Raw genomic sequence first — 12,500 nt, 5'->3', positions numbered from 1 at the left:
CCATCCTCTTTCTGTCTATCGTCTGTCTCCATATTTCTCTTTCTGTCTCTCGTCTGTCTCCATATTTCTCTTTCTGTCTCTCGTCTGTCTCCATATTTCTCTTTCTGTCTATCGTCTGTCTCCATCCTCTTTCTCTTTCTGTCTCTCGTCTGTCTCCATCTTTCTATCTCTCACTCGTTCGCTGGCAACCATTCACGAACGATCGCGCACGCGCGCGCGCACACACACACACACACACACACAGAAACACTACTTTCCTCCTCCAAATTTGTTATCGATCTCTTCCTATTGCCTCATAACATTAACCTCCTCCATGCTCCCTCTGTCCGCACACACACACACACACACACACACACACACACACACACAGACACAGACACACACACTTCTACGTTCTTTGAAAACAAGTTTGAAATAAACCTTATTCCACAATGGGTCATATTACGAAAAAAAAACAAAACTCATCACCTTTGCTCTTAACGACACGACCGTGAACGACAGACCTCCCACTTCCACAGCCAGAGATTTAACAACACCCCTCCCCTCGCCCCCAATCCTCCTTTTTCTTCTGCCCACACATCACATCCTTTGATTTGGCCACCCCCTCCACCACCCCCCACCCTTTCTCCACACACACCACACCCCCAACAAATCTCTTCCCCCCAATCAGCCCTCCGTACCCCTACCCCCTCAACACCACACACACACACACACACACACCAACACGCCCGGGATCCACATCTTGCATTCTTCTCCTCCCTTCAGTCTGTTCGTTCTCTACAATATTCCAGCCCTTTACTTCTTCTTCTTCAGTACCTGGTCCTTTCTTTTTTTCTGTTTTTCTTTCCCTTCTTTTTTTTTTCTTTTCCCAACCTTCCTTATCTCCCACGTCTGGCAGCGTTATTGATTTTCACCGTCCAGCTCTGTGGCTGTCAGAGCAATGACCACACACACACACACCACACACACACACACACACACACACACCACACACCAAACACGGTTCAGCCCGCAGTGTGCTGCCGTGTAAATGAAGCATGTGGTGAATAGCATGCCCGGTCTTTTTTTTTCTCAAAGCTGGACAGTAAATTCGCCAAGCTTAATAACACAGTAGCCGCGTCACCCGTCCTGTCCCTCAAGCTAACTGGACACCATGTGAATCTGTGGGACTACAACATCACTAATTCATGACACGTTCGCACTGGCTCGCCCCATTGTGTGCAGTGTGTTCCTCTTCTCCGTGCTCACCGTAAATGGTGAATATATCGGACATTTCTACCCCCACCCCACACCGTCTATATCAGTTCTTTACTCAACAATAAACTATACAATGAAGAAATAAATACATGAATAATCCACTGAAAAAGAGAGAGAGACAAAAAAAAAAAAAAAAAAAAAAAAAAAGCGTTGCGTCTGAACGACAAACTTAAAAGACAAAATGCGTTTAACTAAACGACAAACTTAAAAGACAAAATGCGTTGTAACTAAACGACAAACTTAAAAGACAAAATGCGTTGTAACTAAACGACATACTTAAAAGACAAAATGCGTTGTAACTAAACGACATACTTAAAAGACAAAATGCGTTGTAACTAAACGACATACTTAAAAGACAAAATGCGTTGTAACTAAACAACAAACTTCTTTGTTTCATGTTGTTGTTTTTTCCAGACCACGCAAAACATTGGTTGGGTGTGACATTACGACAGAGGAGGGAGGGGGCGTGTTTCAAATCCCATCTCTCCAAGACAGAGAACTGGGTTTCTCTACACACACTGGCACACACACACACACACACACACACACACACACACACTGGCACACACACACACACACACACACACACACACACTGGATCATTACCAATGTTCGACTTCGTCCTACGTAAAAGTACACGCAGCATCTCCGTCATGCCAACGCGAGAAATTTAATGGCCACCTCCAGTCTGAAACTAAAAATATTGTTTTCACATTCACAGTACAGAACTGCACAAGACGAAAAACTAACCAATAAACCCAGAGAGTTTACTGGGTCAGGTTTTGTAAATCATGTAAGACTTTGAAGTTCACAGATCCTACACGGCACGCTATTTTTAGGTCAGACTATCGACGGAATGTTTTCACAGAAGCGTCTCTTTCGTGACCCAGGCAAGCCACTCAGTACGTTTGTGCAGCAACGCCCGTATCGGCTCCTCATTTCACATTGTCACAAGTTATCACATTTTTGACTCACTTGTGTAAACAAAGTGAGTCTATATTTTAACCCGGTGTTCAGTTCTCTCTCTCTCTCTGTGTCCGTGGTAAACTTTAACATTGCCATTTTCTCTGCAAATACTTTGTCAGTTGACACCAAATTAGGCATTGAAATAGGAAAAATTCAGTTGTTTCCAGTCATCTTGTTTAAAACAATATTGCACCTCTGGGATGGGCACAAAAATATTTTTTTAAAAGAAGCCAAATTATATATGCAAACTGCATTTACTGTTATTTTTTATTTTTTTTATTTTTTTTAATTCTCTAAACTTGGCACTTTGATCTGATATTCTGACACAACAACAAGAGCAGTCATTTTTATCATTTTATGTTCAAACAGGAACTTCTTTTGCTAATCATGGAAGTTATATTTATTTTGCAAACGTTCTGGTGCTGATAGTAAAAAAAGGAAATTAATCTGTGATTAATGCTAGGGGACTTAATTTGCTTTAAACTGATCTTTCTCATCTTAAACATTACATTTAAAAAATATACTCAATACATAAAAAGCTTATGTGTTTTACTCTCAGTGTACAGGGCTATCACTATGTTCATTCGCCCATGTGGTCTTTTTCGGAAAATACTAAAATCAATATGACGAGTGGACTTTATAGATCTATTGGCTGAGCCCTGAAGGTCATGGGCAAAAATCAATTGCATACACATAATTTATACATATTCAAAGTGCGTGCTCATATTCTTCGCGAACGCGAACGACGCCATTTTGTTTCAAGTTGTTGACCTGCCCGTTCAATCCTATACTCAATCGACAATACACGATAACATGTGATGGAAAGTTGGAGAAGGAGACCGTTAAATATTTATTCAGAGAAAGATTTGTGAACGCCTCATCACTTACTGGATTATGCCCCAAACTGCCATAAAGATATCCATAGAATCAGTCGGAATTCACAGTTAAAAATAATAAACCATGAGAGTTGATACCCTTGAATTGATGAAACGCAAAAATTTCCAGTCTTGACTTTTCTCAAAGTGAAGTCCTCTTCACTTCGTACAACGTTTAAAAGTACTTGTACTTGGCTCTACATGTTATTAGTTCAACAAAATACTCAATTTTCATATCAACTTTAAAAACTATAAAACTAGAATGAACATAAAAGAGAAATTGAATCGACCGTGTCAACCGGGTGTAACTAAACTTGTACATATAGCCTTCTTCAGCTTCAACTTCCGTCGAATCTGTCAATCTAAATCAAGCAAATGCGTAGCGCTCTCTCTCTCTCTCAACAACACTCCCGGTCTTTTCCTTTCTCTCAACAACATTCTTCCTCTCACTGAAACAGACCCCCAACCCCTCCGTTCTCTCTCTTAACAAATCCCACACACACAACACCCTCTCTCTCTCTCAACGACGCACCCCACCACAACCAACCCTCTCTCTAAACACACACACACACACGTTCTTTTACCCCCAACATCCTCAATACCTTCTCTCTCACGCTCTTTTACCCGCGCCCCACTCTTCAAATCTCTCTCTCTCTCTCTCTCTCTCCATCCTTTCCTCGCTGCCTCCCTCCCTCAACACTGGCATTCCAACAATGTGGGAGGGAAAAAAAAACAATCTGCGGCTCTCGACCAGCTATCGATCTGATTGTGTATCTCTGAATGCCTGCCTGCCTGCCTGCCTGCTCAACGTATTCATGACAGCCTGCACAGCCACAGCATCCAGTTCCACATGCACACCACACAGCCACGGGACACACGTATACATGTATGCACACCGACTGGCCACGGTCCCTTGGGAAAAGGATATAATTATGCTGTGTATCATATTCATAGTTCGTGCAGTGGGTTGCTGTGTGTGATTGACTGTGACTCTGTGTGTGTGTGTGTGTGTGTGTGTGTGTGTGTGTGTGTGTGTGTGTGTGTGTGTGTGTGTGTGTGTGTGTGTGTGTGTGTGTGTGTGTGTGTGTGTGTGTGCGCGCGCGCATTAAAATCTTATTACAAGATTCAAAACTGCCTATTCGTGTTTATGTACACCTACACAAGAAATATGGAGGCGCAAGGGGGAGAGAAGTGGTGCCCGTACGCATTGGGGGTGTGTGTGAGAAAGGGAGAGAGAGAGAGAGAGAGAGAGAGGGGGGGGGGGGGGGGGAGAGAAAGCGTGTTCCAAACACCCGCGCATTTACGTTATCAGGTTTCGAAAGAATCGATGGAACAAGATTAGAAAGTTGACACAAATACACAAAATGTTCTCCTCCGTTTCAACGTGGGCGATGCAAACTGACAAACAGACGGGTGTCGAAGTGAATCGCGTACAGCTCACTTATGCTATATTTTGCGAGACTTACAAGTTAATGGGTATGTTTAAAAATCTGCCAACTTAAATCTGATTTTTTTTTTTTAACACAGTAGGGGCAACCACAAATAGTATGCAAAATATACAAAGTAATAAAACCATATAATTTGCTCTTGCAAGCGACTGAAATATTTTATATGACGGCGTTTGTAAAATGGGAAAGCAAGCGCTCAAACTATCATCAAATTGTATTGTAAAACATTTCTTTTAAACTTGATGGGCAAAACTGAGGGTGTTATATTTTTGGTGTGACATTGAAAAAGATGCAGTGCCATTATTTGTGGTTTTGAGTATTTTATATGTATGTAATGCAACTGCTAAATGTGTGGTGAGCTGACATTTTGTTGTTATGACGTGATGCGTAGACATGAATTCGTGGTGATGACGTTCAAGAGAAAATGTAACCTACTCAAGAGGAACACACACACACACACACACATACACACACACACACCAATCTATAACTGCCCGCTGCCGTCAAAAATAATCTTTTTTTTTCCTCCTCCCCATCCCCACAAAATGGCAATAGCTGTGCTGGGCAGATAAATGGGGCGTGGGTGGAGGGGATGGCAATACACGGACGCTAAAAGACTGCACCACATCTTCAGCAGATAAGCGGCCCTCTCAACTGTCTTTTCCATTGATCATTACGTTGCCTTATTGTCTGCAGCGCACGGATGACACGACACAACAAACTTTCCATTGCAAGCCTGGCAGGAGGAGGGGGGAAGGGGGAGGGCTGTCTTGGCGGCTCTGTGACGTCAAAGTCAGTTCTGACGTCGCCGAGCTTGCGCGGTTCTGGAATGGGTGACACAGAAGCCTGCAAGAAGTGTGTCAGTCAGCGTTCCTGCGCAAAACTCCAGCCTGTAAAATATTCATATTGACACTTCGCTGGATTTTTTCCCCTTCCATCTACGACCTTTCTCTACTTCCTTCTTGTGTTTGTTCTTTCCCCCTTCTGTTTTTTTAAAAACCTGTCTCGTTTTGACAGTGACAAATAGCCATGTTTACAATGCACGGACCTTTTTATTTCTTCTCATTATTCCCGTCAAGTAACACTCAAAAGCCAAAAGTTTCAATAAAGGAACGAACCCACACTAACACGCGCGCGCACACATGCACACAGAGGGGATGATAATGTATGATTAAAAAAACAACATAATAAGGTGAAGGACAGGGGTGTGTAGATGAAGAGAAGACGGGGATGTGGGAAGGACGAAGGCAACGTAGGGAGAAGTCGGCAGAGAGAGAGAGAGGAGGGGCATGGGGCGGGGAGGAAACAGGAATGGAAGAAGAGGTAGGGGAAAGAGAAGGGAAGGAGGGTGTGTCTCAGGTGTGCACAATTACAAACTTGTACAAGTTTACACTAACATCTACTGTGTTGTCATTGCATGGCATCGGGAAATGGAAGATACACTGCACAGCCTCGCTCTCCCTTGCCCTCACCTTCACACACACACACACACACACACAGTGACTGGCAGACATACAGACACATCACTGTGGGGCACAAAGAGAAGGAATGAAGTGATGAAGAAAATTAAAATGATGAAGATGACGTCTCTCAACAAGAAAATTAAAATGATGAAGATGACGTCTCTCAACAAGAAAATTAAAATGATGAAGATGACGTCTCTCAACAAGAAGAGATAAACAGCATAAACCACAAGTAACAACAACAACAACGAAACCACCAGGAACATCTTTTAGAATGAAAACCAGCATCATTGTTGTCCCCAATATCTTTCTCATCTCCCAGCACATTTCTGGACGGTATTCATGAAAGAAACGTTACCCTGATAAGATCATCAATCACAACCACCTGTCCCATTCTCATCTGACTGAACCAAGACTCATTCAGCACCCCCCCCCCCCCCCCCACCCACCCTACCCCTCATCAACCACTGAACATTCCCGGGAATCCCTCCCAATTTTTATCTTATTCATTCCACAACAACTCGATCTTCAGCCACTGTTCAACCACCACAGAATCACTCAACGGCAACCCAGCCATAATCCTCAACCATCGCCAAACATCAGTGTTAACCATCTCTTCCAACCCCATGCCCCAGAAAACATAGTCAAACTCTTTAACAATACATGCCCTGGTGACTAGCGGGAAACAGGATAAGGGAGGGCGATACTTTTTACAACCGGGGCAGAACAGACGGGCTAAGACCCTATACAGGGTCCTTGGTGAGGGTACGTACGGATGGATAGCGTGGAAAAGTAATCCTACACCTCAAGTGGTATTCATACAGTACGGCCAAGTGGTGGGAAACAACAACAGGTCCCTAAAAGACAGAGCATGTAAGGAGGACAGCGGGAAGAGGAGGGAGGGAGGTGAAAGGACGGAGGTTAGGAGAGGAAGGGGGGGGGGGGGGGGAACCTTACCCACGCCCGACTCGTCCTTCTTGTACACGTGCAGCGTGGCGTTAGCCCTGGCCTCGCCCAGCCCGTTGTCGGCCACACAGGTGAAGGTGATGTCGTTCTCCCGCTTGGCCCGCACCGACTTGATGCGCAGCACCGACATGTGCGGCATGTCGATGATCTCGTAGCGGCTGCGGCGGTCGTTGAGCCGCTTGCCCTTCCGCTCCCAGTGGAACGAGGGCGCCGGGTTGCCCGACGCCTTGCAGAAGAAGCTGGCCACGCCTTCCTCCGCCACCTTCATGCTCTTGGGGGCCAACGTTATCTTGGGGGGACCTGCAACCACAAGCCGGAGGGGGGAAAGGGAGGGGGGACGGGGGGAGCGGGGATTAGTTTCATTCCTTGGTGGGGGTGTCAAATCACTGGATGACTTTAGTGAGATGATGTGACAGTGTGGAAACAGTGACATGATGTAACAGTATGGAACGAAAAGGGTGATGACTGGCAAGGGAAAAACACAACAAGGCTGGAAGCTGATGAACTAAAGCAAAGTGCTGCAATCTTTACACTGCAATACCTGTTCTGCTTGAGGATGGAAGCACAACTTACTAAAAATGAAATACAAGTTTATTATGAAAAATGAAAAATAAAATCAACAACATGCCTATATGGGGGGGGATTATAGCATGAAAAAAGAAAATGCTGGGTACAACAGAGAGGGAAAGAAAAGAAATCACTGCCCCTTATCATCAATTCCCTTGGCTCATCTAGATTCAGGGCTAAACAGCATCATTCAAACAACAGCCATCCTACTCAAAACTGCCCCAAATGTCAACATTCACTAAGGGGCCAGATTTATCATCTTGAACCTTGTCAATGACTTTACACAGCCAAGGATTTGTTCATTACATGCTGTTCAAGTCGCCACTCAGCTGTGTTCACGTTTCATTAAAAATGCAGTATGTGCAGTCCATCACTCTAATCGTTGCACCAAATATACACTGTGGTGTCAGTTTCATGGTCAAATCAGATATAATGTTGTGCAACACCTTCAATTTTGCAATCTAACAGCATGGGGCAGCGAACTGAGATAAATGAGGAGGTATCAACACAGATTTGGGGAGAAAAGAGAAAAACAAAACCACATGGGAGTGAAAAAGCTGGGTGGGTGTTGTGGACTGAGAGGTTAGAAGAAGGCTCGGTCCTGATGTATACGTCAATCCACACATATCTGATGGACTGGAAACAAAGCTGACACACTGACAGGAAAGGCACATGCACACCGATTATGAAAAGATGCAATCCAGGTCAACTGTAAGGGAAATGACAGAGTTAGGACAGGATCACAACAACTGGGACTGATTTGATAATGACGACACCATTTCATCTTTCCACAACAACAGTCAGAGGAGAAACAGCTGAATCCACAATAGTACAGCAAACAAATCTTTCACACATTGTAACTAACACTGTTTAAAACTAACAGCATATCATTATCACCGCTTGTTTTCAACACAAATTCTTCTGGTATTATGACAATAAGAACTAAGTAATAAGCAAGTATGGCAGCCGGAAGCATGCCAAAAGACAACATGCCATGAAGCACACAGAAGATACAGAAGCTTCAGGCAGGAAACACCAAAGGTAATGGGATAAAGGGCACATCTGCAAAACTAAGTGGGAAGATTGATACATGTATTATGTAACCATGGGGCTGAAACACAAAACATACAAGAGGTCATCATCATTCCATTTCGGGTTGTTTCTGGCAAAAAGTCTCTTCATACACAATGTCAGGCTGCACATCAGAATGAAGAACAGGAAAAACCAGTGACAGGTGAAGGCTCACAAGCCCCCCAGGATTTTGTACTGGTCAGTACATTCTCTTGTAACCACTTGAGACTTGACTGAAAGCACCTGAGACTGACTACATTACTGCTTCTGCATGCAACAAACCCACTTCTGCACAAAGTGTGACCCTTTCAAACAATCTATCGCTCACCAGACAGTTTGCCTTTGTTTGTCCTATCTATCTAATTTTGTATTTGCTGTCAGCTAACAGTATACCCATAATCACCACTTGTCATACAGTTTGCCTTTATTAGTTTCACTATTTCATTTTGTGTTCGCTGTGAGCCAACAGCCATCTAAATAGAATGATGACAAGGTTGAGGCCAAAGAGTCAGTGGGTACAGGAAGGACAGGCAACATTCAGGGCCACAAGACTCGGGGTTGGTGTGCAGGGAATAACAACAAACTTAAGACTGTTGGATGCCATGATGAAAATGAAATCTTGTGTGGAACTTCAATCACTCTCCACCTCTTCTTCCCAAGCTCCTTGTTAATATTTCTGTCACCAATTTTCTTTCTCTTCTTCTTCCTCTCTTCCCCTTCCTCATCCCTCATCCTATCCTAGCAACCACCTTGTGGTGTACAAGAAACATCACTCATGTACTATTTCACATTATTTTCAGAAATGTTTCTTTCTTACTGCCCCCCCCCCCACCCCCACCCCCCTGACATTATCTAGTCTCATGACATTCTTCAACTTCAAACTGATCTGAAGCTCTAATATCAACAATAAGCATGTAGACGTGATATATACATTATCTGCTCATCTTCTTGCACAGTGTCCACAGCACACTTTCTTGTTTACTGTACCATCATGGTCATTCCTCTTTCTTGGTAACTACTATGCACTGTAGACCTGTACCAAAATACTTAATTGAACTTCCACAGAATGTGTGAATCAATGATCATGGTTCAGTAGAATCATTCTGAATACAATTCAAACATGGCAGTCAAGACATCATTTCATTTATGTATAGATGCTCAAGTATGGATGGTCATAATGCAGACTGAGGCAGTACAAAAAAGTTGACAAGACTTTGTCCGAGACACAAGCTGTCTGGGATGTGACAGTAGTGGGGGTCACTCTGACCTGGATTACCACAAAGACCGCAGCAGAGAGAGAGAGAGAGAGAGAGAGAGAGAGGCTGAAAATGGAGGACAGTTATGAAGGTTCTCAAACAAAGCCCCCAAACTACTTGTGATGCATCCATGCACTCCCTGCCAGCAAATCCTATCTACAGGGCATTTTGAACTGGACACTTGGTTTTGATCTTTCAAATCGTTTGTTGCTGCTGTCTCGTCAAACAAAATACAAAAAGAAAGGCAGAGTTGAGAAGTTGGGAGATGAAAACTGTGCTGACATAGCAGAAGAAGAATTGTCCAGAAGTAAAAGAAAGATCAATTTCCCCCCACACTCCGTTTCATAACTGATCTGGGTGTCAACTGCTGATTTTATTTCAATTTTACAAAATTCAAATAAAACAGTGTGAGACCAACACACAATGGCTTCATTTCTGTGTGAATCCCAGTTTGATACAACACTAATACTGTGGAAAATCATGCAGTTTTCCTGTGGAATATATATTGTAGTTCTGGACAACTGTGTCATAAGTTTCAAATTCCTTCACTTCAGAACCACAATTACTGGGGGGAAAAAGTGAACATCACAAAGCTATTGGTTAGAAATTGTTCACAAAATAACTGATGCCCAGGTAACAGATTCAGTTAGCTCTCTACTACTAAAACTATTATTTGACATTATCATGCCTTTGATACCATTAACATCCCTGCAACTTCTTCACTTGAAATTTCTGAAAGAGCGATTCCATAAAACGTTCAAAACTATTACTACTGGTTACTGGTGGTGAACTTGTGCTGGATACAGTACTCTCTCTTCTCTATGTGTGCTTTCTGTTCTTTTTTCTTTCTTTCTTTCTTCTTTTTTTGTTTGGTTTTTAATTTTGGGGAGTTTTTTTGTTTTTGTTCTAAACTGTGAATCAATTTCCAACTCTATGTTCTTAATCATGAATCAATTTCCAACTCTACGTGATCACGCTTTTCAAAGGTGACATCCGTATCTTGAGCTACTGCACCCTCTACAGAAAAGAAATTATCTTTGAACCATTATAACAAATATAGCAAGTAGCATTGTATTCCTGATAAAAACACATTCCGTAAATACTCAAATTAGTCCTCAAATGTGCACTTCAAGATGCATATAATTTTGTCATATAGTAATCAGTTAATATTCACATGGAAATCAGTTACTGCATTAGAAATGATGAAATGCTAACACTAACTATGCAAGATTCATAAAATGAAAAAAATACATGTATATATAATTATATATATATATATATATATATATATATATATATATATATATATATATATATATATATAAATACACACATATAACTACTGTATGTATATATACAAGTATGTATGTATACAAACAGTTGGATAATGAGTAACCATTATGAATGACTGTGAATGTTCAATTTCTTTCTTTTTTAAAGGATAAGTTTTGAAAATGTGGAGAAGTGTGACAAAATGTTCCCGTTCACAAAAAAATGTTTACAAAGTGACAAGTCATACAGCAGTATCAATGACAAAGTCTTTGTTTTCTGCACTGCTCCAGTGACTTACTCTGTACAAACGTGATGTAGTGGAATTGCATTGTCAAATTCTGACTGTTCTCCGGGCCTGTTGGGAGCAAAAGGGTCGCTGCATTTAATCAATCCTTCCAGTTGCAAAATATAGAGAGTGTTATACATTGTTGAATGAAAGAAGTTTTTTTCTTAACCAGTACAAACCATCACCCAGAATTCTAAAACTTGTGCTGCCTCAAGAAGAGGTTTGAAATAATGTATTTATTATCAATTTCCTCAAGAAGAGGTTTGAAATAATGTATTTATTATCAATTTCCTCAAGAAGAGGTTTGAAATAATGTATTTATTATCAATTTCAAGCTTCAGATCCAGAGCTCTTTTTTACTTTGAAAAATGTATTTATTGTTGTTGTTTTTGTTTGAATGTTTGTCTACAATCCCCCAACAGTGTGTATTTCAGTGAAGAAACAAGCTACCCTCTAAGTGTGTGCTGAAGCACTGACATTACCTAAATGACAAAAATGAAAGGAGAGAAACCCCCACCCCCATCCCCCAGTCCCCCTCTCCTTCAGCAATTTACAAGCTTTAAAATTATGGGTTTCAGGTGGGCCCGCTTCTGAAGCTAATGCTAGCTAAAACAGCCAAAAGAGCCAGAATCTCAAGTGACAGACACCCTCCTCTCCCCTCACCCCAAAAAACACTTCCCTGGCCCCCAGCCACTCAAAAAGCATTCAATTTAGCCATGACCATTATTCAAGAGGTGCTTCTCCAAGCTTTCCAATGAAAAGGAGAGACTTTGTAGCACTTAAGGGTCTTCTGACAGCAGTCCTTCAGCCATTAGCTTCAGTAACTGGGCAGAACTATATCACAACCAGAATGGTTACAAAGAGAAATTCTATATGGAAGCACTGCAGTCTCCACTGTCATGTCATGTCATCTGAACAAACTGAACGTTAACAATGCACAACATACATAATTCACATACATGTCAACACAGCTTTCTCAGCATTTGCTGCACATACAAATCTGCAAAAAGGAAAAGAAAGAATTTCTCACGAGTCAACCGACTTAAGGTTCCCTAAGTCAGCATCTCTTTTGT

General features: G+C 42.1%; 1 protein-coding gene across 12 annotated transcripts in view; it reads right to left on the bottom strand.

Moving 5' to 3' along the window:
- The window catches only part of LOC143279662 (tyrosine-protein phosphatase Lar-like), a 342,687-nt gene that overhangs the window by 156,607 nt on the left and 173,580 nt on the right, over positions 1-12,500 (bottom strand). For 11 of the 12 annotated variants that reach the window (XM_076583704.1, XM_076583705.1, XM_076583702.1 and 8 more), the window contains 2 exons: positions 11,440-11,496; positions 6,967-7,275 (listed from right to left, as the gene is read on the bottom strand). In XM_076583704.1, coding sequence (XP_076439819.1) covers positions 6,967-7,275; positions 11,440-11,496 — 366 coding nt within the window. The remainder of the gene's footprint in view (positions 1-6,966; positions 7,276-11,439; positions 11,497-12,500) is intronic. The other variant, XM_076583713.1, reaches the window with a different exon arrangement.

This window comes from Babylonia areolata, chromosome 3, assembly GCF_041734735.1.
Source record: "Babylonia areolata isolate BAREFJ2019XMU chromosome 3, ASM4173473v1, whole genome shotgun sequence".
Lineage (NCBI taxonomy): Eukaryota > Metazoa > Mollusca > Gastropoda > Neogastropoda > Buccinidae > Babylonia > Babylonia areolata.
This window is presented reverse-complemented; position numbering and strand designations above follow the sequence as displayed.